The sequence below is a fragment of the Oncorhynchus gorbuscha genome, linkage group LG06 (genome assembly GCF_021184085.1).
Source record: "Oncorhynchus gorbuscha isolate QuinsamMale2020 ecotype Even-year linkage group LG06, OgorEven_v1.0, whole genome shotgun sequence".
Classification (NCBI taxonomy): domain Eukaryota; kingdom Metazoa; phylum Chordata; class Actinopteri; order Salmoniformes; family Salmonidae; genus Oncorhynchus; species Oncorhynchus gorbuscha.
In genome coordinates, this window is record NC_060178.1 from 1120080 (window position 1) to 1147137 (window position 27058).

The window sequence follows — 27058 nt, forward strand, 5'->3', positions numbered from 1 at the left end:
GGATTTGCGGCCGGAGTCTGCACCTTGGGTGTTGACACAGCTTTGAAGTGATTGGCCCTGGGCGTTGACACAGCTTTGAAGGGTTTGCGTTTGACTCTAGGTGTTGATGCGCATCATTCACCCAACTTCCCTTATGCACTATGTACTTTCTGCATGCTCCTCCCCTATCAAGGTGTTTTGGTACTTCCCTTATGCACTATGTACTTTCTGCATGCTCCTCCCCTATCAAGGTGTTTTGGTACTTCCCTTATGCACTATGTACTTTCTGCATGCTCCTCCCCTATCAAGGTGTTTTGGTACTTCCCTTATGCACTATGTACCTTCTGCATGCTCCCCCCTATTTCATCGATCATGAGGGACAACAATAAAAGCGGGATCATGATTACATGGGGAGGCAGGTAGCCTAGTGGTTAGAGTGTAGAGGTGGCAGGTAGCCTAGTGGTTAGAGTGTTAGGGGAGGCAGGTAGCCTAGTGGTTAGAGTGTAGAGGTGGCAGGTAGTCTAGTGGTTAGAGTGTAGGGGAGGCAGGTAGCCTAGTGGTTAGAGTGTTAGGGGAGGCAGGTAGCCTAGTGCTTAGAGTGTAGGGGAGGCAGGTAGCCTAGTGGTTAGAGCGTAGGGGAGGCAGGTAGCCTAGTGGTTAGAGTGTAGGGGAGGCAGGTATCTTAGTGGTTAGAGCGTAGGGGAGGCAGGTAGCCTAGTGGTTAGAGTGTAGAGGTGGCAGGTAGCCTAGTGGTTAGAGTGTAGGGGAGGCAGGTAGCCTAGTGGTTAGAGCGTAGGGGAGGCAGGTAGCCTAGTGGTTAGAGTGTAGGGGCGGCAGGTAGCCTAGTGGTTAGAGTGTAGGGGTGGCAGGTAGCCTAGTGGTTAGAGTGTAGGGGAGGCAGGTATCCTAGTGGTTAGAGTGTAGGGGCGGCAGGTATCCTAGTGGTTAGAGTGTAGGGGAGGCAGGTAGTCTAGTGGTTAGAGTGTAGGGGTGGCAGGTATCCTAGTGGTTAGAGTGTAGGGGAGGCAGGTAGCCTAGTGGTTAGAGTGTAGGGGCGGCAGGTATCCTAGTGGTTAGAGTGTAGGGGAGGCAGGTAGCCTAGTGGTTAGAGTGTAGGGGAGGCAGGTAGTCTAGTGGTTAGAGTGTAGGGGCGGCAGGTATCCTAGTGGTTAGGGCGTTGGACTAGTAACTGAAAGGTTGTTAGATCAAATCCCGAGCTGACAAGGTAGAAATCTGTCGTTCTGCCCCTGAACAATGCAGTTAACCCGCTGTTCCTAGACCGTCATTGAAAATAAGAATTTGTTCTTAACTGACTTGCCTAGCTTAAATAAAGGTAAAATAAACATTTCAGTAGGCTACCACCGTCTCTTCAGAAAGGAACTTAGAAATGTTTGTTTCCACCTTGTGGTAGGCTACTTTAAGGTTTTCACTCATTTCCTCTAAAACTACAACTACCATCATCACCGGAATCCCCCAGAGTCCAAGCAGTCATGCGGATGGAAACAGAACCTTGCCAGAGAAGAAGAGGCCAAGCGAGAGCGATAACTGGGCACAAATGATGTCTTCTCCAGTGGGTGGCGTTTTTTGTTTTTGTTGCTCACCAAGCTAGGAGTTTTTGTATGGAGGTCAATGAGAGAGTGTTTAATTTTGTTTAAAAAAATGTAATGATTTATTTGCTACGTGTGTATTATTTGGTCGAACAGACGTTTCGTAATGCGTAGGTTGTTACGAGTGTAGTTGATAGAAGTAGGGACACGTGACATCCCGGCAACTTTGAGGAAAAACACTACATCGGAGTTGTGCCTGTTTGTGTTCACGCATATCTACCCTTTTATTGGCTAGAATGGTTCAGCTCCGTGAAATCAGCGACATTAACGTGACCTTCCATATCGCGAAAAAAGCTTCAAAATAATAGTCCCCCTTTACATGACAACAAGATCACAAATCGTAGTATAGTTTGCCTGTTTCAAGATGCGTTCTTTTTATCTGATTCCTCCCTCTCCTATTTTAGAAGAGTTTGAGGCTTATTGTCGGCTTCTAGTGGTTATTTGTAAATATGTACTAGGTGGGTAAATGACATGAAAAATACAATCAAAAACATCTCCAAAAACCTAATTAACGTTATTAATGCGTTGAAAATGTATTAATTATGGAACGTTCAATATTCCCCATTAAATAATATTTGGAATAATATTTGATTCCCATTCCACTAGATGACACCCTATGCTTCTCCCAGTCAAACAAAATAGTTTATGCTCTTTAAATACATCTGTGCGTTGGTAGATCTGCTGTACATTGTTAAAAACCGTTATGTTACACTCCTATAGTCTGTTATTATCACTGCTATTGACTGCTACAGACACGCATTACATTAGAATTGTTAGGACATTGTTAAGACAACAGACCTACACTGTGAAGGTCTTTTTCTAAATTAATATTTGTGTGGAAAGTTTCCATCAGTTGGAAAGACAGCACATGTTTCTGTTTAATTATTACCTGAGGTTATATTACGTCTCTATTATCCATACGTTATACAGGTTATATTAGGTCTCTATTATCCATACGTAATACAGGTTATATTAGTATGACGTCTCTATTATCCATACGTAATACAGGTTATATTAGGTCTCTATTATCCATACGTAATACAGGTTATATTAGGTCTCTATTATCCATACGTAATACAGGTTATATTAGGTCTCTATTATCCATACGTAATACAGGTTATATTAGGTCTCTATTATCCATACGTAATACAGGTTATATTAGGATGACGTCTCTATTATCCATACGTAATACAGGTTATATTAGGTCTCTATTATCCATACGTAATACAGGTTATATTAGGTCTCTATTATCCATACGTAATACAGGTTATATTAGGATGACGTCTCTATTATCCATACGTAATACAGGTTATATTAGGATGACGTCTCTATTATCCATACGTAATACAGGTTATATTAGGTCTCTATTATCCATACGTAATACAGGTTATATTAGGATGACGTCTCTATTATCCATACGTAATACAGGTTATATTAGGATGACGTCTCTATTATCCATACGTAATACAGGTTATATTAGGTCTCTATTATCCATACGTAATACAGGTTATATTAGGTCTCTATTATCCATACGTAATACAGGTTATATTAGGTCTCTATTATCCATACGTAATACAGGTTATATTAGGTCTCTATTATCCATACGTAATACAGGTTATATTAGGATGACGTCTCTATTATCCATACGTAATACAGGTTATATTAGGATGACGTCTCTATTATCCATACGTAATACAGGTTATATTAGGATGACGTCTCTATTATCCATACGTAATACAGCTTATATTAGGATGACGTCTCTATTATCCATACGTAATACAGGTTATATTAGGTCTCTATTATCCATACGTAATACAGGTTATATTAGGATGACGTCTCTATTATCCATACGTAATACAGGTTATATTAGGATGACGTCTCTATTATCCATACGTAATACAGGTTATATTACGTCTCTATTATCCATACGTAATACAGGTTATATTAGGTCTCTATTATCCATACGTAATACAGGTTATATTAGGATGACGTCTCTATTATCCATACGTAATACAGGTTATATTACGTCTCTATTATCCATACGTAATACAGGTTATATTAGGTCTCTATTATCCATACGTAATACAGGTTATATTAGGTCTCTATTATCCATACGTAATACAGCTTATATTAGGATGACGTCTCTATTATCCATACGTAATACAGGTTATATTAGGTCTCTATTATCCATACGTAATACAGGTTATATTAGGATGACGTCTCTATTATCCATATGTAATACAGCTTATATTAGGTCTCTATTATCCATACGTAATACAGCTTATATTAGGATGACGTCTCTATTATCCATACGTAATACAGCTTATATTAGGTCTCTATTATCCATACGTAATACAGGTTATATTAGGATGACGTCTCTATTATCCATACGTAATACAGCTTATATTAGGTCTCTATTATCCATACGTAATACAGCTTATATTAGGTCTCTATTATCCATACGTAATACAGCTTATATTAGGATGACGTCTCTATTATCCATACGTAATACAGCTTATATTAGGTCTCTATTATCCATACGTAATACAGCTTATATTAGGATGACGTCTCTATTATCCATACGTAATACAGCTTATATTAGGTCTCTATTATCCATACGTAATACAGGTTATATTAGGATGACGTCTCTATTATCCATACGTAATACAGGTTATATTAGGTCTCTATTATCCATACGTAATACAGGTTATATTAGGATGACGTCTCTATTATCCATACGTAATACAGCTTATATTAGGTCTCTATTATCCATACGTAATACAGGTTATATTAGGATGACGTCTCTATTATCCATACGTAATACAGCTTATATTAGGTCTCTATTATCCCATACGTAATAGGTCTCTATTACAGGTTATATTAGGATGACGTCTCTATTATCCATACGTAATACAGCTTATATTAGGTCTCTATTATCCATACGTAATACAGCTTATATTAGGATGACGTCTCTATTATCCATACGTAATACAGTTATATTAGGTCTCTATTATCCATACGTAATACAGGTTATATTAGGATGACGTCTCTATTATCCATACGTAATACAGCTTATATTAGGTCTCTATTATCCATACGTAATACAGGTTATATTAGGATGACGTCTCTATTATCCATACGTAATACAGCTTATATTAGGTCTCTATTATCCATACGTAATACAGGTTATATTAGGATGACGTCTCTATTATCCATACGTAATACAGGTTATATTAGGATGACGTCTCTATTATCCATACGTAATACAGGTTATATTAGGATGACGTCTCTATTATCCATACGTAATACAGGTTATATTAGGATGACGTCTCTATTATCCATACGTAATACAGGTTATATTAGGATGACGTCTCTATTATCCATACGTAATACAGGTTATATTAGGTCTCTATTATCCATACGTAATACAGCTTATATTAGGTCTCTATTATCCATACGTAATACAGGTTATATTAGGATGACGTCTCTATTATCCATACGTAATACAGGTTATATTAGGATGACGTCTCTATTATCCATACGTAATACAGGTTATATTAGGATGACGTCTCTATTATCCATACGTAATACAGGTTATATTAGGATGACGTCTCTATTATCCATACGTAATACAGGTTATATTAGGATGACGTCTCTATTATCCATACGTAATACAGGTTATATTAGGATGACGTCTCTATTATCCATACGTAATACAGGTTATATTAGGGTAGAGATAAATAAGGGAAGGATGATGTCTGTTAACCAGTGATCTACTGTAATACAGGTTATATTAGGGTAGAGATAAATAAGGGAAGGATGCCGTCTGTTAGGTTATATTAGTGTTGACTGTAGGTCTAGTGGTGGATAGTGAGGTGTTGACTGTAGGTCTAGGGGTGAATAGTGAGGTGTTGACTGTAGGTCTAGGGGTGAATAGTGAGGTGTTGACTGTAGGTCTAGTGATGGATAGTGAGGTGTTGACTGTAGGTCTAGTGATGGATAGTGAGGTGTTGACTGTAGGTCTAGTGGTGGATAGTGAGGTGTTGACTGTAGGTCTAGGGGTGAATAGTGAGGTGTTGACTGTAGGTCTAGGGGTGAATAGTGAGGTGTTGACTGTAGGTCTAGTGGTGGATAGTGAGGTGTTGACTGTAGGTCCTGGGGTGAATAGTGAGGTGTTGTCTGTAGGTCTAGTGGTGGATAGTGAGGTGTTGACTGTAGGTCTAGGGGTGAATAGTGAGGTGTTGACTGTAGGTCTAGGGGTGAATAGTGAGGTGTTGACTGTAGGTCTAGTGATGGATAGTGAGGTGTTGACTCTGTGTCTAGTGGTGGATAGTGAGGTGTGGACTCTGGGGTCTAATGATGGATAGTGAGGTGTTGACTGTAGGTCTAGTGGTGGATAGTGAGGTGTTGACTCTGTGTCTAGTGGTGGATAGTGAGGTGTGGACTCTGGGGTCTAATGATGGATAGTGAGGTGTTGACTGTAGGTCTAGTGGTGGATAGTGAGGTGTTGACTCTGTGTCTAGTGGTGGATAGTGAGGTGTGGACTCTGGGGTCTAATGATGGATAGTGAGGTGTTGACTGTAGGTCTAGTGATGGATAGTGAGGTGTTGACTGTAGGTCTAATGATGGATAGTGAGGTGTTGACTGTAGGTCTAGGGGTGGATAGTGAGGTGTTGACTGTAGGTCTAGTGGTGGATAGTGAGGTGTTGACTGTAGGTCTAGTGATGGATAGTGAGGTGTTGACTGTAGGTCCTGGGGTGAATAGTGAGGTGTTGACTGTAGGTCTAGGGGTGAATAGTGAGGTGTTGACTCTGGGTCTAGTGGTGGATAGTGAGGTGTGGACTGTATGTCATGTTTTGTCATAGATTGTCATGTCTTGTCTCTGTGCTTTCTCTTCTATTCGTTTCCCCCTGCTGGTCTTATTAGGTTCTTTCCCTCTCTCTATCTCTCTCCCTCTCTCTCTCTCTCTCTCTCTCTCTCTCTCTCTCTCTCTCTCTCTCTCTCTATCGTTCCGTTCCTGCTCCCAGCTGTTCCTCATTCTCCTAACTACCTCGTTTACTCTTTCACACCTGTCCCCTATTTTGCCCTCTGATTAGAGTCCCTATTTCTCCCTCTGTTTCCGCTTCTGTCCTTGTCGGATCCTTGTTTGATGTTCGCTGTTCTGTGTCCTTGTTCCGTCCTGTCGTGTTTTTGCCTTCATCAGATGCTGCGTGTGAGCAGGTGTCTCTATCAGCTACGGCCTGCGCCAACCCGAAGCGACCTGCAGTCTGTGGTCGCATCTCCTGTTGTTCCCCTCTACTGACTAGAGGATTTCAGTTAGTCCTGTTTGGACATTACCAGTGAAAGAATTCAGGATTTATCGTTTTTTGTTAAGACTGGAATAAACTCTGTTTCTGTTAAGTCGCTTTTGGGTCCTCATTCACCTGCATAACACTGTAGGTCTAGTGATGGATAGTGAGGTGTTGACTGTAGGTCTAGGGGTGAATAGTGAGGTGTTGACTGTAGGTCTAGTGATGGATAGTGAGGTGTTGACTGTAGGTCTAGGGGTGGATAGTGAGGTGTTGACTGTAGGTCTAGGGGTGAATAGTGAGGTGTTGACTGTAGGTTTAGGGGTGAATAGTGAGGTGTTGACTGTAGGTCCTGGGGTGGATAGTGAGGTGTTGACTGTAGGTTTAGGGGTGAATAGTGAGGTGTTGACTGTAGGTCCTGGGGTGAATAGTGAGGTGTTGACTGTAGGTCTAGTGGTGGATAGTGAGGTGTTGACTGTAGGTCTAGGGGTGAATAGTGAGGTGTTGACTCTAGGTCTAGTGGTGGATAGTGAGGTGTTGACTGTAGGTCTAGGGGTGGATAGTGAGGTGTTGACTCTAGGTCTAGTGGTGGATAGTGAGGTGTTGACTGTAGGTCCTGGGGTGGATAGTGAGGTGTTGACTCTAGGTCTAGTGGTGGATAGTGAGGTGTTGACTGTAGGTCCTGGGGTGGATAGTGAGGTGTTGACTCTGGGTCTAGTGATGGATAGTGAGGTGTTGACTGTAGGTCTAATGATGGATAGTGAGGTGTTGACTGTAGGTCTAGTGATGGATAGTGAGGTGTTGACTGTAGGTCTAGGGGTGAATAGTGAGCTGTTGACTGTAGGTCTAGTGGTGGATAGTGAGGTGTTGACTGTAGGTCTAGGGGTGAATAGTGAGGTGTTGACTGTAGGTCTAGTGGTGAATAGTGAGGTGTTGACTGTAGGTCTAGTGATGGATAGTGAGGTGTTGACTGTAGGTCTAGGGGTGAATAGTGAGGTGTTGACTGTAGGTCTAGGGGTGAATAGTGAGGTGTTGACTGTAGGTCTAGGGGTGGATAGTGAGGTGTTGACTGTAGGTTTAGGGGTGAATAGTGAGGTGTTGACTGTAGGTCTAGGGGTGGATAGTGAGGTGTTGACTGTAGGTCTAGGGGTGAATAGTGAGGTGTTGACTGTAGGTCTAGGGGTGGATAGTGAGGTGTTGACTGTAGGTTTAGGGGTGAATAGTGAGGTGTTGACTGTAGGTCCTGGGGTGAATAGTGAGGTGTTGACTGTAGGTCTAGTGGTGGATAGTGAGGTGTTGACTCTAGGTCTAGTGGTGGATAGTGAGGTGTTGACTGTAGGTCTAGGGGTGAATAGTGAGGTGTTGACTGTAGGTCTAGTGGTGGATAGTGAGGTGTTGACTGTAGGTCTAGTGGTGGATAGTGAGGTGTTGACTGTAGGTCCTGGGGTGGATAGTGAGGTGTTGACTCTGGGTCTAGTGATGGATAGTGAGGTGTTGACTGTAGGTCTAATGATGGATAGTGAGGTGTTGACTGTAGGTCTAGTGATGGATAGTGAGGTGTTGACTGTAGGTCTAGGGGTGAATAGTGAGGTGTTGACTGTAGGTCTAGTGGTGGATAGTGAGGTGTTGACTGTAGGTCTAGGGGTGAATAGTGAGGTGTTGACTGTAGGTCTAGTGGTGAATAGTGAGGTGTTGACTGTAGGTCTAGTGATGGATAGTGAGGTGTTGACTGTAGGTCTAGGGGTGAATAGTGAGGTGTTGACTGTAGGTCTAGTGATGGATAGTGAGGTGTTGACTGTAGGTCTAGGGGTGAATAGTGAGGTGTTGACTGTAGGTCTAGTGGTGGATAGTGAGTGCAGCAGGTCAGACTGGAGGGCAGAGGAGAAGACAAAACCAAAGCATGAGCCTGGTTCAGCAGGTTGTGAGGGTCAGTTTACCGAGATGTGTTTGTTAAAACAGCATGTATGTTTGTTTTCAGCGAATGTCAGTGAACATGGTGGGTTTGTCATTGCTGTGAATGTCACCATGGAGACGATGTGCTCCAGCAGTTTGTCACTATGCACATCCTCCCTAACAGTCTGGTAACAGTAGACAGTTGGTTTCCCTCCAAAAATCCATTGAATGATGCACATATTCATGGTATGTAACCAGATTCTATTAACAAGGTGTCTGAGGATTCAATATCGTCACCTTTACTGGAAACCACTTCTGTAGAATTAACACAGTACACAGCAAATAGCTGTGAAGTGCTATTATGAAAACACTTGGTTGGTAACAGCTGACAGTAGCTTTTTCTCTAAAAAACATTTGAATGGCACAAATACAGAAAGAGACAGCTAGCGAGAAAGAGAGAGAGAGAGAGACAGATAGTGAGCTAGAGAGAGAGAGAGACAGATAGTGAGCGAGAGAGAGAGAGAGAGACGGATAGTGAGCTAGAGAGAGAGAGAGACAGATAGTGAGCGAGAGAGAGAGAGAGAGAGACAGATAGTGAGCTAGAGAGAGAGAGAGACAGATAGTGAGCGAGAGAGAGAGAGAGAGACAGATAGTGAGCGAGAGAGAGAGAGAGACAGATAGTGAGCGAGAGAGAGAGAGACAGATAGTGAGCGAGAGAGAGAGAGAGAGAGAGACAGATAGTGAGCGAGAGAGAGAGAGAGATACAGATAGTGAGCGAGAGAGAGAGACGGATAGTGACGAGATAGTGAGATACAGATAGTGAGAGAGAGAGAGAGAGAGACAGATAGTGAGAGAGAGAGAGAGAGAGACAGATAGTGAGCGAGAGAGAGAGAGAGAGACAGATAGTGAGCGAGAGAGAGAGAGAGAGAGAGACAGATAGTGAGCGAGAGAGAGAGAGACAGATAGTGAGCGAGAGAGAGAGAGAGAGACAGATAGTGAGCGAGAGAGAGAGAGAGAGAGACAGATAGTGAGCGAGAGAGAGAGAGAGATACAGATAGTGAGCGAGAGAGAGAGAGAGATACAGATAGTGAGAGAGAGAGAGAGACAGATAGTGAGCGAGAGAGAGAGAGAGACAGATAGTGAGCGAGAGAGAGAGAGAGAGACAGATAGTGAGCGAGAGAGAGAGAGAGAGAGAGACAGATAGTGAGCGAGAGAGAGAGAGAGAGAGAGACAGATAGTGAGCGAGAGAGAGAGAGAGAGAGAGAGAGACAGATAGTGAGCGAGAGAGAGAGAGAGAGACAGATAGTGAGCGAGAGAGAGAGAGAGATACAGATAGTGAGCGAGAGAGAGAGAGAGAGACGGATAGTGAGCGAGAGAGAGAGAGATACAGATAGTGAGCGAGAGAGAGAGAGAGAGACAGATAGTGAGAGAGAGAGAGAGAGAGACAGATAGTGAGCGAGAGAGAGAGAGAGACAGATAGTGAGCGAGAGAGAGAGAGAGAGAGACAGATAGTGAGCGAGAGAGAGAGAGAGAGAGAGACAGATAGTGAGCGAGAGAGAGAGAGACAGATAGTGAGCGAGAGAGAGAGAGAGAGACAGATAGTGAGCGAGAGAGAGAGAGATACAGATAGTGAGCGAGAGAGAGAGAGAGAGACAGATAGTGAGAGAGAGAGAGAGAGAGAGACAGATAGTGAGCGAGAGAGAGAGAGACAGATAGTGAGCGAGAGAGAGAGAGAGAGACAGATAGTGAGCGAGAGAGAGAGAGATACAGATAGTGAGCGAGAGAGAGAGAGAGAGACAGATAGTGAGCGAGAGAGAGAGAGAGAGAGAGACAGATAGTGAGCGAGAGAGAGAGAGACAGATAGTGAGCGAGAGAGAGAGAGAGAGAGAGACAGATAGTGAGCGAGAGAGAGAGAGAGAGAGAGACAGATAGTGAGCGAGAGAGAGAGAGAGACGGATAGTGAGCGAGAGAGAGAGAGAGATACAGATAGTGAGCGAGAGAGAGAGAGAGAGACAGATAGTGAGCGAGAGAGAGAGAGAGAGAGACAGAGACAGCGAGAGACATAGCGAGCGAGAGAGACAGATAGCGAGTAAGCGAGAGACATAGCGAGCGATAGAGAGAGCAAGAGAAGGGGTCAACACAGCAGGCCCGGTGAATCAGGTCAGGGGTCCACAGCTGCAGGCAGTACAACTGGACTGGGGACAAGGACAGCCAGGACTCGTCAGGCCAGTTAATCCTGAGGCATGGTCCTAGGGCTCAGGTCCTCTGGGGGGTGAGACAGAGAGAGAGAAAGAAAGAGAGATATATAGATAGATAGAGGGGAATTAGAGAGAGGATACCCATATAGGATAGTTACAGACCCTATCCCCCGGCACCTAGGCAATTGCAGCATTTGGGGACAGAAACAAGGGGGGTTCGGGGGACACTGTGGCCCTGTAAACAGTTACACTTGGATGGGGTCAGTGTGAAAATGTTCTCTTCAAAATATGTTTAAATCCTGTTCTGTTAAGAGTCAAGTATTTTAAAACCATCAATACTTCCAGTAACAGCGCTAGCATTGTGTTGTTTTTGTTTTATCACTATAGTATTACAATTTGTAAAAAATGCAGTAAATCGATCTTTGTTAATTGACTTCAATAATATTAATATTTTTCTTTAATAAATGTATGTTTAAGTCAATTATCTACAACCTTTGTGATTTAAATTAGAAACACGTCAAGTAAATCGTGAAAAAAAAACATTCAGGTTGACTTTTATTTTGAAATGTAGCCTTATGCTCACTTGACCTTAATGTCGCTAGGTTCACAATGCTGAATGATCCCACCTAATTTTGTCTCCTTCCTGGACTGGACTGCCTTCCATTTTTTAAGACATATATTTGTATTGTTAGAGCGGCCACTTGAGTGTCTGGTCAATATAATGGATCATCCGTGACCGTGCGTCCGCTCTGGTGCAAGCCAAGACGAAGAAAGTTGGGGAAAGATGCACGAAGAGGATGGCGGAGACGAGAACTCTTCACGAGACCTACGGGTTCTGGCCTCCGATTCGGTGGACGCAGGCGAACCCGAATCACCGAAGGACCCGGTCGCGAAACTATGCGGTTATTTGACTAAACTCGCTGGAAAAGGTCCGCTGCGGGGGTTTAAACTCCGCTGGTTTGTGTACGACGAGAGGAAATGTTATTTGTATTACTTCAAGACTCCCCAAGACGCCTTGCCGCTGGGACACATAACGATAGGCGAAGCCAGCTTCAGCTATGATGTGGAGGGGGATGAGGGGCAGTTTGAGATTCGCACCGCGGGGAAGGAGTTTGTACTCAAGGTAAATATAATCTACATGGTTTACAATTCTATAGTTACGTGAAGTTTGGTGTTAAATGCATGTCATGGCGAGTGAATATACGTCCACGATTGACAATTATTTTGCATAACAATATATGTCACTAGCACAACAAGTAGTTCTAGACACACCCTTTAATACGGCCTATAGTTTTAGGAAGTATGCATTGGTACATGGCAACTAAGTGACAATATGTTGGGAAACTGTCGTTAGTCTGTGCTGTTACAATGTATCAACTGCATCTCACGTTACAGAATGGAACGTAGCCTGTTGAATCACGTGGGATGTAACGAATAGTGGGATGTAACGTAGTGGGATGTAACGTAGTGGGATGTAACGTAGTGGGATGTAACGTAGCCTGTTGAATGACCTTTTTTTATTTTATTTTATATTTTATTTATTCTTTACCTTTATTTAATATATATATATTTTTACCTTTATTTAACTAGGCAAGTCAGTTAAGAACAAATTCTTATTTTCAATGACAGCCTAACTGCCTGTTCAGAACGACAGATTTGTACCTTGTCATCTCGGGGGTTTGAACTTGCAACCTTCCGGTTACTAGTCCAACGCTCTAACCACTAGGTTACCCTGACGAGGGACGTAACGTAGCCTGTTGAATGACGTGGGACGTAACGTGGTGCCCTCTAATAGAACATCCTGGAACCTCTAGAAACTCATCAATGGTGCCCTCTAATAGAACAACCTGGAACCTCTAGAACCTCTAGAAACTCATCAATGGTGCCCTCTAATAGAACATCCTGGAACCTCTAGAAACTCATCAATGGTGCCCTCTAATAGAACAACCTGGAACCTCTAGAAACTCATCAATGGTGCCCTCTAATAGAACATCCTGGAACCTCTAGAAACTCATCAATGGTGCCCTCTAATAGAACAACCTGGAACCTCTAGAACCTCTAGAAACTCATCAATGGTGCCCTCTAATAGAACAACCTGGAACCTCTAGAAACTCATCAATGGTGCCCTCTAATAGAACAACCTGGAACCTCTAGAAACTCATCAATGGTGCCCTCTAATAGAACATCCTGGAACCTCTAGGATCTCATCAATGGGCCTTGTAACATTTTAAGGCTGTATATATATATCTCAGCAGTAACATACAAACAATATACACATTTCTGATGCACATACGGAGTATGCTAGTTGCACTCAAACATGCTTTCACCAATGATAATGACTAACACTTTATTAGCATGCACAGGGTGCCTGCACAAACAATGCTAGCATTAGCTGGTGCTTGCATACCGCACTACAACTTCTCTATAAAGACCTAGCGCAGGGCAGGTATAAACAACATTCATCTGGAGGCGAAGGTGCTGGCCAGCGGAGTAGAACACCTGTTTAGGAGAGGTACTGTCTAGCAGAGTAGAACACCTGTTTAGGAGAGGTACTGTCTAGCAGAGTAGAACACCTGTTTAGGAGAGGTACTGGCTAGCAGAGTAGAACACCTGTTTAGGAGAGGTACTGGCTAGCAGAGTAGAACACCTGTTTAGGAGAGGTGCTGGCTAGCAGAGTAGAACACCTGTTTAGGAGAGGTACTGTCTAGCAGAGTAGAACACCTGTTTAGGAGAGGTACTGTCTAGCAGAGTAGAACACCTGTTTAGGAGAGGTACTGTCTAGCAGAGTAGAACACCTGTTTAGGAGAGGTACTGTCTAGCAGAGTAGAACACCTGTTTAGGAGAGGTACTGGCTAGCAGAGTAGAACACCTGTTTAGGAGAGGTACTGTCTAGCAGAGTAGAACACCTGTTTAGGAGAGGTGCTGGCTAGCAGAGTAGAACACCTGTTTAGTAGAGGTGCTGGCTAGTAGAGTAGAACACCTGTTTAGTAGAGGTGATGGCTAGCAGAGTAGAACACCTGTTTAGGAGAGGTGCTGGCTAGCAGAGAAGAACACCTGTTTAGGAGAGGTGCTGGCTAGTAGAGTAGAACACCTGTTTAGTAGAGGTGCTGGCTAGTAGAGTAGAACACCTGTTTAGGAGAGGTGCTGGCTAGTAGAGTAGAACACCTGTTTAGGAGAGGTGCTGGCTAGCAGAGTAGAACACCTGTTTAGGAGAGGTACTGGCTAGCAGAGTAGAACACCTGTTTAGGAGAGGTGCTGGCTAGTAGAGTAGATCACCTGGTTAGGAGAGGTGCTGGCTAGCAGAGTAGAACACCTGTTTAGGAGAGGTGCTGGCTAGCAGAGTAGAACACCTGTTTAGGAGAGGTGCTGGCTAGCAGAGTAGAACACCTGTTTAGGAGAGGTGCTGGCTAGCAGAGTAGAACACCTGTTTAGGGGAGGTACTGTCTAGCAGAGTAGAACACCTGTTTAGGAGAGGTACTGTCTAGCAGAGTAGAACACCTGTTTAGGAGAGGTACTGGCTAGCAGAGTAGAACACCTGTTTAGGAGAGGTACTGTCTAGCAGAGTAGAACACCTGTTTAGGAGAGGTGCTGGCTAGCAGAGTAGAACACCTGTTTAGTAGAGGTGCTGGCTAGTAGAGTAGAACACCTGTTTAGTAGAGGTGATGGCTAGCAGAGTAGAACACCTGTTTAGGAGAGGTGCTGGCTAGCAGAGAAGAACACCTGTTTAGGAGAGGTGCTGGCTAGTAGAGTAGAACACCTGTTTAGTAGAGGTGCTGGCTAGTAGAGTAGAACACCTGTTTAGGAGAGGTGCTGGCTAGTAGAGTAGAACACCTGTTTAGGAGAGGTGCTGGCTAGCAGAGTAGAACACCTGTTTAGGAGAGGTACTGGCTAGCAGAGTAGAACACCTGTTTAGGAGAGGTGCTGGCTAGTAGAGTAGATCACCTGGTTAGGAGAGGTGCTGGCTAGCAGAGTAGAACACCTGTTTAGGAGAGGTGCTGGCTAGCAGAGTAGAACACCTGTTTAGGAGAGGTGCTGGCTAGCAGAGTAGAACACCTGTTTAGGAGAGGTGCTGGCTAGCAGAGTAGAACACCTGTTCAGGTGAGGTGCTGGCTAGTAGAGTAGAACACCTGTTCAGGTGAGGTGCTGGCTAGTAGAGTAGAACACCTGTTTAGTAGAGGTGCTGGCTAGTAGAGTAGAACACCTGTTTAGTAGAGGTGCTGGCTAGTAGAGTAGAACACCTGTTTAGTAGAGGTGCTGGCTAGTAGAGTAGAACACCTGTTTAGTAGAGGTGCTGGCTAGTAGAGTAGAACACCTGTTTAGTAGAGGTGCTGGCTAGCAGAGTAGAACACCTGTTTAGGAGAGGTGCTGTCTAGCAGAGTAGAACACCTGTTTAGTAGAGGTACTGGCTAGTAGAGTAGAACACCTGTTTAGGAGAGGTGCTGGCTAGCAGAGTAGAACACCTGTTTAGTAGAGGTGCTGTCTAGCAGAGTAGAACACCTGTTTAGTAGAGGTACTGGCTAGCAGAGTAGAACACCTGTTTAGTAGAGGTGCTGGCTAGCAGAGTAGAACACCTGTTCAGGTGAGGTGATGGCTAGTAGAGTAGAACACCTGTTTAGTAGAGGTGCTGGCTAGTAGAGTAGAACACCTGTTTAGGAGAGGTGCTGGCTAGTAGAGTAGAACACCTGTTTAGGAGAGGTGCTGGCTAGCAGAGTAGAACACCTGTTTAGTAGAGGTGCTGGCTAGCAGAGTAGAACACCTGTTTAGTAGAGGTGCTGGCTAGTAGAGTAGAACACCTGTTTAGTAGAGGTGCTGGCTAGTAGAGTAGAACACCTGTTTAGGAGAGGTGCTGGCTAGTAGAGTAGAACACCTGTTTAGGAGAGGTGCTGGCTAGCAGAGTAGAACACCTGTTTAGGTGAGGTGCTGGCTAGCAGAGTAGAACACCTGTTTAGGAGAGGTGCTGGCTAGCAGAGTAGAACACCTGTTCAGGTGAGGTGCTGGCTAGTAGAGTAGAACACCTGTTCAGGTGAGGTGCTGGCTAGTAGAGTAGAACACCTGTTTAGTAGAGGTGCTGGCTAGTAGAGTAGAACACCTGTTTAGTAGAGGTGCTGGCTAGTAGAGTAGAACACCTGTTTAGTAGAGGTGCTGGCTAGTAGAGTAGAACACCTGTTTAGTAGAGGTGCTGGCTAGCAGAGTAGAACACCTGTTTAGAGAGGTGCTGTCTAGCAGAGTAGAACACCTGTTTAGTAGAGGTACTGGCTAGTAGAGTAGAACACCTGTTTAGGAGAGGTGCTGGCTAGCAGAGTAGAACACCTGTTTAGTAGAGGTGCTGTCTAGCAGAGTAGAACACCTGTTTAGTAGAGGTACTGGCTAGCAGAGTAGAACACCTGTTTAGTAGAGGTGCTGGCTAGCAGAGTAGAACACCTGTTCAGGTGAGGTGATGGCTAGTAGAGTAGAACACCTGTTTAGTAGAGGTGCTGGCTAGTAGAGTAGAACACCTGTTTAGGAGAGGTGCTGGCTAGTAGAGTAGAACACCTGTTTAGGAGAGGTGCTGGCTAGCAGAGTAGAACACCTGTTTAGTAGAGGTGCTGGCTAGCAGAGTAGAACACCTGTTTAGTAGAGGTGCTGGCTAGTAGAGTAGAACACCTGTTTAGGAGAGGTGCTGGCTAGCAGAGTAGAACACCTGTTTAGGAGAGGTGCTGGCTAGCAGAGTAGAACACCTGTTTAGGAGAGGTGCTGGCTAGCAGAGTAGAACACCTGTTTAGGAGAGGTGCTGGCTAGCAGAGTAGAACACCTGTTTAGGAGAGGTGCTGGCTAGCAGAGTAGAACACCTGTTTAGGAGAGGTGCTGTCTAGCAGAGTAGAACACCTGTTTAGGAGAGGTGCTGGCTAGTAGAGTAGATCACCTGGTTAGGAGAGGTGCTGGCTAGCAGAGTAGAACACCTGTTTAGGAGAGGTGCTGACTAGCAGAGTAGAACACCTGTTTAGGAGAGGTGCTGGCTAGCAGAGTAGAACACCTGTTTAGTAGAGGTGCTGTCTAGCAGAGTAGAACACCTGTTTAGTAGAGGTGCTGTCTAGCAGAGTAGAACACCTGTTTAGGAGAGGTGCTGTCTAGCAGAGTAGAACACCTGTTTAGTAGAGGTGCTGGCTAGCAGAGTAGAACACCTGTTTAGTAGAGGTGCTGGCTAGCAGAGTAGAACACCTGTTTAGTAGAGGTGCTGGCTAGCAGAGTAGAACACCTGTTTAGTAGAGGTGCTGGCTAGCAGAGTAGAACACCTGTTTAGTAGAGGTGCTGGCTAGCAGAGTAGAACACCTGTTTAGTAGAGGTGCTGGCTAGCAGAGTAGAACACCTGTTTAGTAGAGGTGCTGGCTAGCAGAGTAGAACACCTGTTTAGTAGAGGTGCTGGCTAGTAGAGTAGAACACCTGTTTAGTAGAGGTGCTGGCTAGTAGAGTAGAACACCTGTTTAGTAGAGGTGCTGGCTAGCAGAGTAGAACACCTGTTTAGTAGAGGTGCTGGCTAGCAGAGTAGAACACCTGTTTAGGAGAGGTGCTGGCTAGCAGAGTAGAACACCTGTTTAGGAGAGGTGCTGGCTAGCAGAGTAGAACACCTGTTTAGGAGAGGTGCTGGCTAGCAGAGTAGAACACCTGTTTAGTAGAGGTGCTGTCTAGCAGAGTAGAACACCTGTTCAGGAGAGGTGCTGTCTAGCAGAGTAGAACACCTGTTTAGGAGAGGTGATGGCTAGCAGAGTAGAACACCTGTTCAGGAGAGGTGCTGTCTAGCAGAGTAGAACACCTGTTTAGGAGAGGTGCTGTCTAGCAGAGTAGAACACCTGTTTAGTAGAGGTGCTGTCTAGCAGAGTAGAACACCTGTTTAGGAGAGGTGCTGTCTAGCAGAGTAGAACACCTGTTTAGTAGAGGTGCTGGCTAGCAGAGTAGAACACCTGTTTAGTAGAGGTGCTGGCTAGCAGAGTAGAACACCTGTTTAGTAGAGGTGCTGGCTAGCAGAGTAGAACACCTGTTTAGTAGAGGTGCTGGCTAGCAGAGTAGAACACCTGTTTAGTAGAGGTGCTGGCTAGCAGAGTAGAACACCTGTTTAGTAGAGGTGCTGGCTAGCAGAGTAGAACACCTGTTTAGTAGAGGTGCTGGCTAGCAGAGTAGAACACCTGTTTAGTAGAGGTGCTGGCTAGTAGAGTAGAACACCTGTTTAGTAGAGGTGCTGGCTAGTAGAGTAGAACACCTGTTTAGTAGAGGTGCTGGCTAGCAGAGTAGAACACCTGTTTAGTAGAGGTGCTGGCTAGCAGAGTAGAACACCTGTTTAGGAGAGGTGCTGGCTAGCAGAGTAGAACACCTGTTTAGGAGAGGTGCTGGCTAGCAGAGTAGAACACCTGTTTAGGAGAGGTGCTGGCTAGCAGAGTAGAACACCTGTTTAGGAGAGGTGCTGGCTAGCAGAGTAGAACACCTGTTTAGTAGAGGTGCTGTCTAGCAGAGTAGAACACCTGTTCAGGAGAGGTGCTGTCTAGCAGAGTAGAACACCTGTTTAGGAGAGGTGATGGCTAGCAGAGTAGAACACCTGTTCAGGAGAGGTGCTGTCTAGCAGAGTAGAACACTTGTTTAGGTTAGGTGATGTCTAGCAGAGTAGAACACTTGTTTAGGTTAGGTGATGTCTAGCAGAGTAGAACACCTGTTTAGGAGAGGTGATGGCTAGCAGAGTAGAACACCTGTTTAGGAGAGGTGATGGCTAGCAGAGTAGAACACCTGTTTAGGAGAGGTGCTGGCTAGCAGAGTAGAACACCTGTTTAGGAGAGGTGCTGGCTAGCAGAGTAGAACACCTGTTTAGGTTAGGTGATGTCTAGCAGAGTAGAACACTTGAAATATTAAAGGAGAACCTCACACTCTAGGAGCTCAGATGCAATAATTGAATAACCTGATAACCAACGTTTCGACAGGCCAGCTGTCTTCTTCAGGGTATAATGACACACTGCAGGGTGACTAGTTTATAGTGTCAAAGGACACACCAAGGTGTCTAATCATGGCCGGTTGTGGCCTGATATCATTGGTTAATTCTCAGATATAAAAAGGTATATAAACATTCATCACACAAAATGTCCCCCAGAGAATATCCTGACATGCCAATGGATGCCCACAACAGTTGGGTTAGGAAACGGCATGTGAAAGTCTGTCAGTATCAACACCCTATGTTCTCCATACTGCAAGCACGCTCTAATGTGAGGTGTGCGGGGCGGTGCCCTGGAGTGAGTCCAAGCTCCCTGATTGGTTGGAATGAGTGGAAACTTGAAGGGTGATTGACAGGGCTGCAGACCAATCAGGTTGAAAGGGCCAGCCCCCCCCCACCTGTACTAGCATGGAGTCTGTCCTCCCCAGACAACTCTCACATCCTGTAGAACACTCTATGCAAAGGAAATGTTTGATTTTGTAGTTTTAACATTTTATGGATGATTGTTTTGAGTTGTAAAATGTAATTTTTGCTCCCATCCTCCAGGTGATTCACTGCTGACTCCAGGATATCCTGCCCTAAACCTGAGACAACCCCTAACCCTGTGTCTCTGACCCCCTCCAACTACAGGCCTGACCCTAACCCTGTGTCTCTGTCCCTCTCCAACTACAGGCCTGACCCTAACCCTGTGTCTCTGACCCCCTCCAACTACAGGCCTGACCCTAACCCTGTGTCTCTGACCCCCTCCAACTACAGGCCTGACCCTAACCCTGTGTCTCTGACCCCCTCCAACTACAGGCCTGACCCTAACCCTGTGTCTCTGACCCCCTCCAACTACAGGCCTGACCCTAACCCTGTGTCTCTGACCCCCTCCCACTACAGGCCTGACCCTAACCCTGTGTCTCTGACCCCCTCCAACTACAGGCCTGACCCTAACCCTGTGTCTCTGACCCCTCCAACTACAGGCCTGACCCTAACCCTGTGTCTCTGACCCCTCCAACTACAGGCCTGACCCTAACCCTGTGTCTCTGACCCCCTCCAACTACAGGCCTGACCCTAACCCTGTGTCTCTGACCCCCTCCAACTACAGGCCTGACCCTAACCCCGTGTCTCTGACCCCCTCCAACTACAGGCCTGACCCTAACCCTGTGTCTCTGACCCATTCCAACTACAGGCCTGATCCTAACCCTGTGCCTCTGACCCCCTCCAACTACAGGCCTGACCCTAACCTCCAAACCCCTAACCCTGTGTCTCTGTGTCAGGCCCCTAACCCTGTGTCTCTGTGTTTCAGGCCCCTAACCCTGTGTCTCTGTGTTTCAGGCCCCTAACCCTGTGTCTCCGTATCAGGCCCCTAACCCTGTGTCTCCGTATCAGGCCCCTAACCCTGTGTCTCTGTGTCAGGCCCCTAACCCTGTGTCTCTGTGTCAGGCCCCTAACCCTGTGTCTCTGTGTATCAGGCCCCTAACCCTGTGTCTCTGTGTATCAGGCCCCTAACCCTGTGTCTCTGTGTCAGGCCCCTAACCCTGTGTCTCTGTGTATTTGGCCCCTAACCCTGTGTCTCTGTGTATTTGGCCCCTAACCCTGTGTCTTTGTGTTTCAGGCCCCTAACCCTGTGTCCAATTTGTAAGTCGCTCTGGATAAGAGCGTCTGCTAAATGACTTAAATGTAAATGTAAATGTATGTCTGTGTTTCAGGCCCCTAACCCTGTGTCTCTGTGTATTTGGCCCCTAACCCCCCTGACTCTGTGTATTTGGCCCCTAACCCCCCTGACTCTGCGTCTCGGTGTTTCAGGCCCCTAACCCCCCTGACTCTGTGTATTTGGCCCCTAACCCCCTGACTCTGTGTATTTGGCCCCTAACCCCCTGACTCTGTGTATTTGGCCCCTAACCCCCTGACTCTGAGTCTCTGTGTTTCAGGCCCCTAACCCCCTGACTCTGTGTATTTGGCCCCTAACCCCCTGACTCTGTGTATTTGGCCCCTAACCCCCTGACTCTGAGTCTCTGTGTTTCAGGCCCCTGACTCTGCGTCTCTGTGTTTCAGGCCCCTGACTCTGCGTCTCTGTGTTTCAGGCCCCTGACTCTGCGTCTCTGTGTTTCAGGCCCCTAACCCCCCAGACTCTGCGTCTCTGTGTGTTAGGCCCCTAACCCCCTGACTCTGTGTCTCTGTGTTTCAGGCCCCTGACTCTGCGTCTCTGTGTATTTGGCCCCTAACCCCCCTGACTCTGCGTCTCTGTGTATTTGGCCCCTAACCCCCCTGACTCTGCGTCTCTGTGTATTTGGCCCCTAACCCCCCTGACTCTGCGTCTCTGTGTATTTGGCCCCTAACCCCCCTGACTCTGCGTCTCTGTGTTTCAGGCCCCTGACTCTGCGTCTCTGTGTTTCAGGCCCCTGACTCTGCGTCTCTGTGTTTCAGGCCCCTGACTCTGCGTCTCTGTGTTTCAGGCCCCTGACTCTGCGTCTCTGTGTTTCAGGCCCCTGACTCTGCGTCTCTGTGTTTCAGGCCCCTGACTCTGCGTCTCTGTGTTTCAGGCCCCTGACTCTGCGTCTCTGTGTTTCAGGCCCCTGACTCTGCGTCTCTGTGTTTCAGGCCCCTGACTCTGCGTCTCTGTGTTTCAGGCCCCTGACTCTGCGTCTCTGTGTTTCAGGCCCCTGACTCTGCGTCTCTGTGTTTCAGGCCCCTGACTCTGCGTCTCTGTGTTTCAGGCCCCTGACTCTGCGTCTCTGTGTTTCAGGCCCCTGACTCTGCGTCTCTGTGTTTCAGGCCCCTGACTCTGCGTCTCTGTGTTTCAGGCCCCTGACTCTGCGTCTCTGTGTTTCAGGCCCCTGACTCTGCGTCTCTGTGTTTCAGGCCCCTGACTCTGCGTCTCTGTGTTTCAGGCCCCTGACTCTGCGTCTCTGTGTTTCAGGCCCCTGACTCTGCGTCTCTGTGTTTCAGGCCCCTGACTCTGCGTCTCTGTGTTTCAGGCCCCTGACTCTGCGTCTCTGTGTTTCAGGCCCCTGACTCTGCGTCTCTGTGTTTTAGGCTCCTGACTCTGCGTCTCTGTGTTTTAGGCCCCTAACCCCCCTGACTCTGCGTCTCTGTGTTTCAGGCCCCTAACCCCCCTGACTCTGCGTCTCTGTGTTTCAGGCCCCTAACCCCCCTGACTCTGCGTCTCTGTGTTTCAGGCCCCTAACCCCCCTGACTCTGCGTCTCTTTGTTTCAGGCCCCTAACCGCCAGGTGATGCAGTACTGGCTCCAGCAGCTGCAGCAGAAGCGTTGGGAGTTCAGTAACACCAGAGGGTCTGGACAGAGGGACAGCTGGAGTTCTCCTACCCCTCACACTGGCCTGGTGGCCAAAGATACAGGTACTGCTACACCCTTACACTGGGGACAAAGATACAAGGACTACACCCTTACACTGGGGACAAAGATACAGGGACCACACCCTTACACTGGGGACAAAGATACAGGGACCACACCCTTACACTGGGGACAAAGATACAGGGACCACACCCTTACACTGGGGACAAAGATACAGGCACTACACCCTTACACTGGGGACAAAGATACAGGGACCACACCCTTACACTGGGGACAAAGATACAGGGACCACACCCTTACACTGGGGACAAAGATACAGGCACTACACCCTTACACTGGGGACAAAGATACAGGGACCACACCCTTACACTGGGGACAAAGATACAGGCACTACACCCTTACACTGGGGACAAAGATACAGGCACTACACCCTTACACTGGGGACAAAGATACAGGGACCACACCCTTACACTGGGGACAAAGATACAGGCACTACACCCTTACACTGGGGACAAAGATACAGGCACTACACCCTTACACTGGGGACAAAGATACAGGCACTACACCCTTACACTGGGGACAAAGATACAGGCACTACACCCTTACACTGGGGACAAAGATACAGGGACCACACCCTTACACTGGGGACAAAGATACAGGCACTACACCCTTACACTGGGGACAAAGATACAGGGACCACACCCTTACACTGGGGACAAAGATACAGGCACTACACCCTTACACTGGGGACAAAGATACAGGCACTACACCCTTACACTGCGGACAAAGATACAGGCACTACACCCTTACACTGGGGACAAAGATACAGGGACCACACCCTTACACTGGGGACAAAGATACAGGCACTACACCCTTACACTGGGGACAAAGATACAGGCACTACACCCTTACACTGGGGCCAGACTGTAAATATAGTGTCAGAGCTGTGGCTGTGGTTCACACTACAGACAGTAAATATAGTGTCAGAGCTGTGGCTGTGGTTCACACTACAGACAGTAAATATAGTGTCAGAGCTGTGGCTGTGGTTCACACTACAGACAGTAAATATAGTGTCAGAGCTGTGGCTGTGGTTCACACTACAGACAGTAAATATAGTGTCAGAGCTGTGGCTGTGGTTCACACTACAGACAGTAAATATAGTGTCAGAGCTGTGGCTGTGGTTCACACTACAGACAGTAAATATAGTGTCAGAGCTGTGGCTGTGGTTCACACTACAGACAGTAAATATAGTGTCAGAGCTGTGGCTGTTGTTCACACTACAGACAGTAAATATAGTGTCAGAGCTGTGGCTGTGGTTCACACTACAGACAGTAAATATAGTGTCAGAGCTGTGGCTGTGGTTCACACTACAGACAGTAAATATAGTGTCAGAGCTGTGGCTGTGGTTCACACTACACACAGTAAATATAGTGTCAGAGCTGTGGCTGTGGTTCACACTACAGACAGTAAATATAGTGTCAGAGCTGTGGCTGTGGTTCACACTACAGACAGTAAATATAGTGTCAGAGCTGTGGCTGTGGTTCACACTACAGACAGTAAATATAGTGTCAGAGCTGTGGCTGTGGTTCACACTACAGACAGTAAATATAGTGTCAGAGCTGTGGCTGTGGTTCACACTACAGACAGTAAATATAGTGTCAGAGCTGTGGCTGTGGTTCACACTACAGACAGTAAATATAGTGTCAGAGCTGTGGCTGTGGTTCACACTACAGACAGTAAATATAGTGTCAGAGCTGTGGCTGTGGTTCACACTACAGACAGTAAATATAGTGTCAGAGCTGTGGCTGTGGTTCACACTACAGACAGTAAATATAGTGTCAGAGCTGTGGCTGTGGTTCACACTACAGACAGTAAATATAGTGTCAGAGCTGTGGCTGTGGTTCACACTACAGACAGTAAATATAGTGTCAGAGCTGTGGCTGTGGTTCACACTACAGACAGTAAATATAGTGTCAGAGCTGTGGCTGTGGTTAGTAACAGACTGTCTATCTGCTGTGTTTCAGATGTCTTTGTGTTTGAGAAGCCCAGTCACAGTGACAGCATGGAGAGGGTACGCAGCGACTTTGCTATGGAAACAGACGGACTGGTGGGTGTCCAATCAGTACGAGGCCCCTCCCACCACCCCCCCAATCCCCTCAACTTCTCCAGCAAGCTGGGCCACTGGAGCTCAGAGATCAGGTAAGGTCTGGTGTGTAAGGGCTGTGATAAGGACTGGGCCTAGTGTAAGTGCTGTGATAAGGACTGGGCCTAGTGTAAGGGCTGTGATAAGGACTGGGCCTATTGTAAGGGCTGTGATAAGGACTGGGCCTAGTGTAAGGGCTGTGATAAGGACTGGGCCTAGTGTAAGGGCTGTGGTAAGGACTGGGCCTAGTGTAAGGGCTGTGGTAAGGACTGGTTCTGGTGTAAGGGCTGTGATAAGGACTGGTTCTGGTGTAAGGGCTGTGATAAGGACTGGGCCTAGTGTAAGGGCTGTGATAAGGACTGGGCCTAGTGTAAGGGCTGTGATAAGGACTGGGCCTAGTGTAAGGGCTGTGGTAAGGACTGGTTCTGGTGTAAGGGCTGTGATAAGGACTGGTTCTGGTGTAAGGGCTGTGATAAGGACTGGTTCTGGTGTAATGGCTGGGTCTGGTGTAAGGGCTGTGGTAAGGACTGGGTCTAGTGTAAGGGCTGTGGTAAGGACTGGGTCTAGTGTAAGGGCTGTGGTAAGGACTGGGTCTAGTGTAAGGGCTGTGGTAAGGACTGGGTCTAGTGTAAGGGCTGTGATAAGGACTGGGCCTATTGTAAGGGCTGTGGTAAGGACTAGGCCTGGTGTAAGGGCTGGGCCTATTGTAAGGGCTGTGGTAAGGACTAGGCCTGGTGTAAGGGCTGTAGTAAGGGCTGGGCCTATTGTAAGGGCTGTGGTAAGGACTGGGCCTGGTGTAAGGGCTGTAGTAAGGGCTGGGCCTATTGTAAGGGCTGTGGTAAGGACTAGGCCTAGTGTAAGTGCTGTGGTAAGGACTGGGCCTAGTGTAATGACTGGGCCTGGTGTAAGGACTGGGTCTGGTGTAAGGACTGGGTCTGGTGTAAGGACTGGGTCTGGTGTAAGGACTGGGTCTGGTGTAAGGACTGGGTCTGGTGTAAGGACTGGGTCTGGTGTAAGGGCTGGGTCTGGTGTAAGGGCTGAGTCTGGTGTAAGGGCTGTGGTAAGGGCTGAGTCTGGTGTAAGGGCTGGGTCTGGTGTAAGGGCTGGGTCTGGTGTAAGGGCTGGGTCTGGTGTAAGGGCTGAGTCTGGTGTAAGGGCTGAGTCTGGTGTAAGGGCTGAGTCTGGTGTAAGGGCTGAGTCTGGTGTAAGGGCTGAGTCTGGTGTAAGGGCTGAGTCTGGTGTAAGGGCTGAGTCTGGTGTAAGGGCTGAGTCTGGTGTAAGGGCTGAGTCTGGTGTAAGGGCTGAGTCTGGTGTAAGGGCTGGGTCTGGTGTAAGGGCTGGGTCTGGTGTAAGGGCTGGGTCTGGTGTAAGGGCTGGGTCTGGTGTAAGGGCTGAGTCTGGTGTAAGGGCTGAGTCTGGTGTAAGGGCTGAGTCTGGTGTAAGGGCTGAGTCTGGTGTAAGGGCTGAGTCTGGTGTAAGGGCTGAGTCTGGTGTAAGGGCTGAGTCTGGTGTAAGGGCTGAGTCTGGTGTAAGGGCTGAGTCTGGTGTAAGGGCTGAGTCTGGTGTAAGGACTGGGTCTGGTGTAAGGGCTGAGTCTGGTGTAAGGGCTGTGATAAGGACTGGTTCTGGTGTAAGGGCTGTGATAAGGACTGGGCCTGGTGTAAGGGCTGGGTCTGGTGTAAGGGCTGGGTCTGGTGTAAGGGCTGGGTCTGGTGTAAGGGCTGAGTCTGGTGTAAGGGCTGAGTCTGGTGTAAGGGCTGAGTCTGGTGTAAGGGCTGAGTCTGGTGTAAGGGCTGAGTCTGGTGTAAGGGCTGAGTCTGGTGTAAGGGCTGAGTCTGGTGTAAGGGCTGAGTCTGGTGTAAGGGCTGAGTCTGGTGTAAGGGCTGAGTCTGGTGTAAGGGCTGAGTCTGGTGTAAGGGCTGAGTCTGGTGTAAGGGCTGGGTCTGGTGTAAGGGCTGGGTCTGGTGTAAGGGCTGGGGTAAGGGCTGGGTCTGGTGTAAGGGCTGGGTCTGGTGTAAGGGCTGGTGTAAGGGCTGTGATAAGGACTGGTTCTGGTGTAAGGGCTGTGATAAGGACTGGGCCTGGTGTAAGGGCTGGGTCTGGTGTAAGGGCTGGGTCTGGTGTAAGGGCTGGGTCTGGTGTAAGGGCTGGGTCTGGTGTAAGGGCTGGGTCTGGTGTAAGGGCTGGGTCTGGTGTAATGGCTGAGTCTGGTGTAAGGGCTGTGGCTGTGGTAAGGACTGGGTCTGGTGTAAGGGGTGTGGCTGTGGTAAAGACTGGGTCTGGTGTAAGGGGTGTGGCTGTGGTAAAGACTGGGTCTGGTGTAAGGGGTGTGGCTGTGGTAAAGACTGTGTCTGGTGTAAGGGCTGTGGTAAGTAGAGGTCAACCGATTAATTGGAATGGGCAATTAATTAGGGCCCATTTCAAGTTTTCATAACAATCGGTAATTGGCATTTTTGGACTCCGATCATAGCTGATTACATTGCACTCCACGAGGAGACTGCGTGGCAGGCTGACTACCTGTTATGAGAGTGCAGCAAGGAGCCACGGTAAGGTGCTAGCTAGCATTAAACGTAACTTATAAAAAAACAATCTTAACATAATCACTAGTTAACTACACATGGTTGATATTACTAGTTTATCTAGCTTGTCCTGCGTTGCATATAATCGATGCGGTGCCTGTTAACTTCGCCAAACGGTTA

General features: G+C 47.1%; 1 protein-coding gene across 1 annotated transcript in view; it reads left to right on the top strand.

The window, feature by feature from the left end:
- The first annotated feature begins 11573 nt into the window (after positions 1 to 11573).
- tbc1d2b (TBC1 domain family, member 2B) overlaps positions 11574 to 27058 on the top strand; it is an 80307-nt gene continuing 64822 nt past the window's right edge. The window contains exons 1-3 of the mRNA XM_046352115.1: positions 11574 to 12088; positions 22119 to 22260; positions 24241 to 24415. Of these exons, the coding sequence (XP_046208071.1) occupies positions 11750 to 12088; positions 22119 to 22260; positions 24241 to 24415 (656 nt within the window). The 5' untranslated portion in view covers positions 11574 to 11749. The remainder of the gene's footprint in view (positions 12089 to 22118; positions 22261 to 24240; positions 24416 to 27058) is intronic.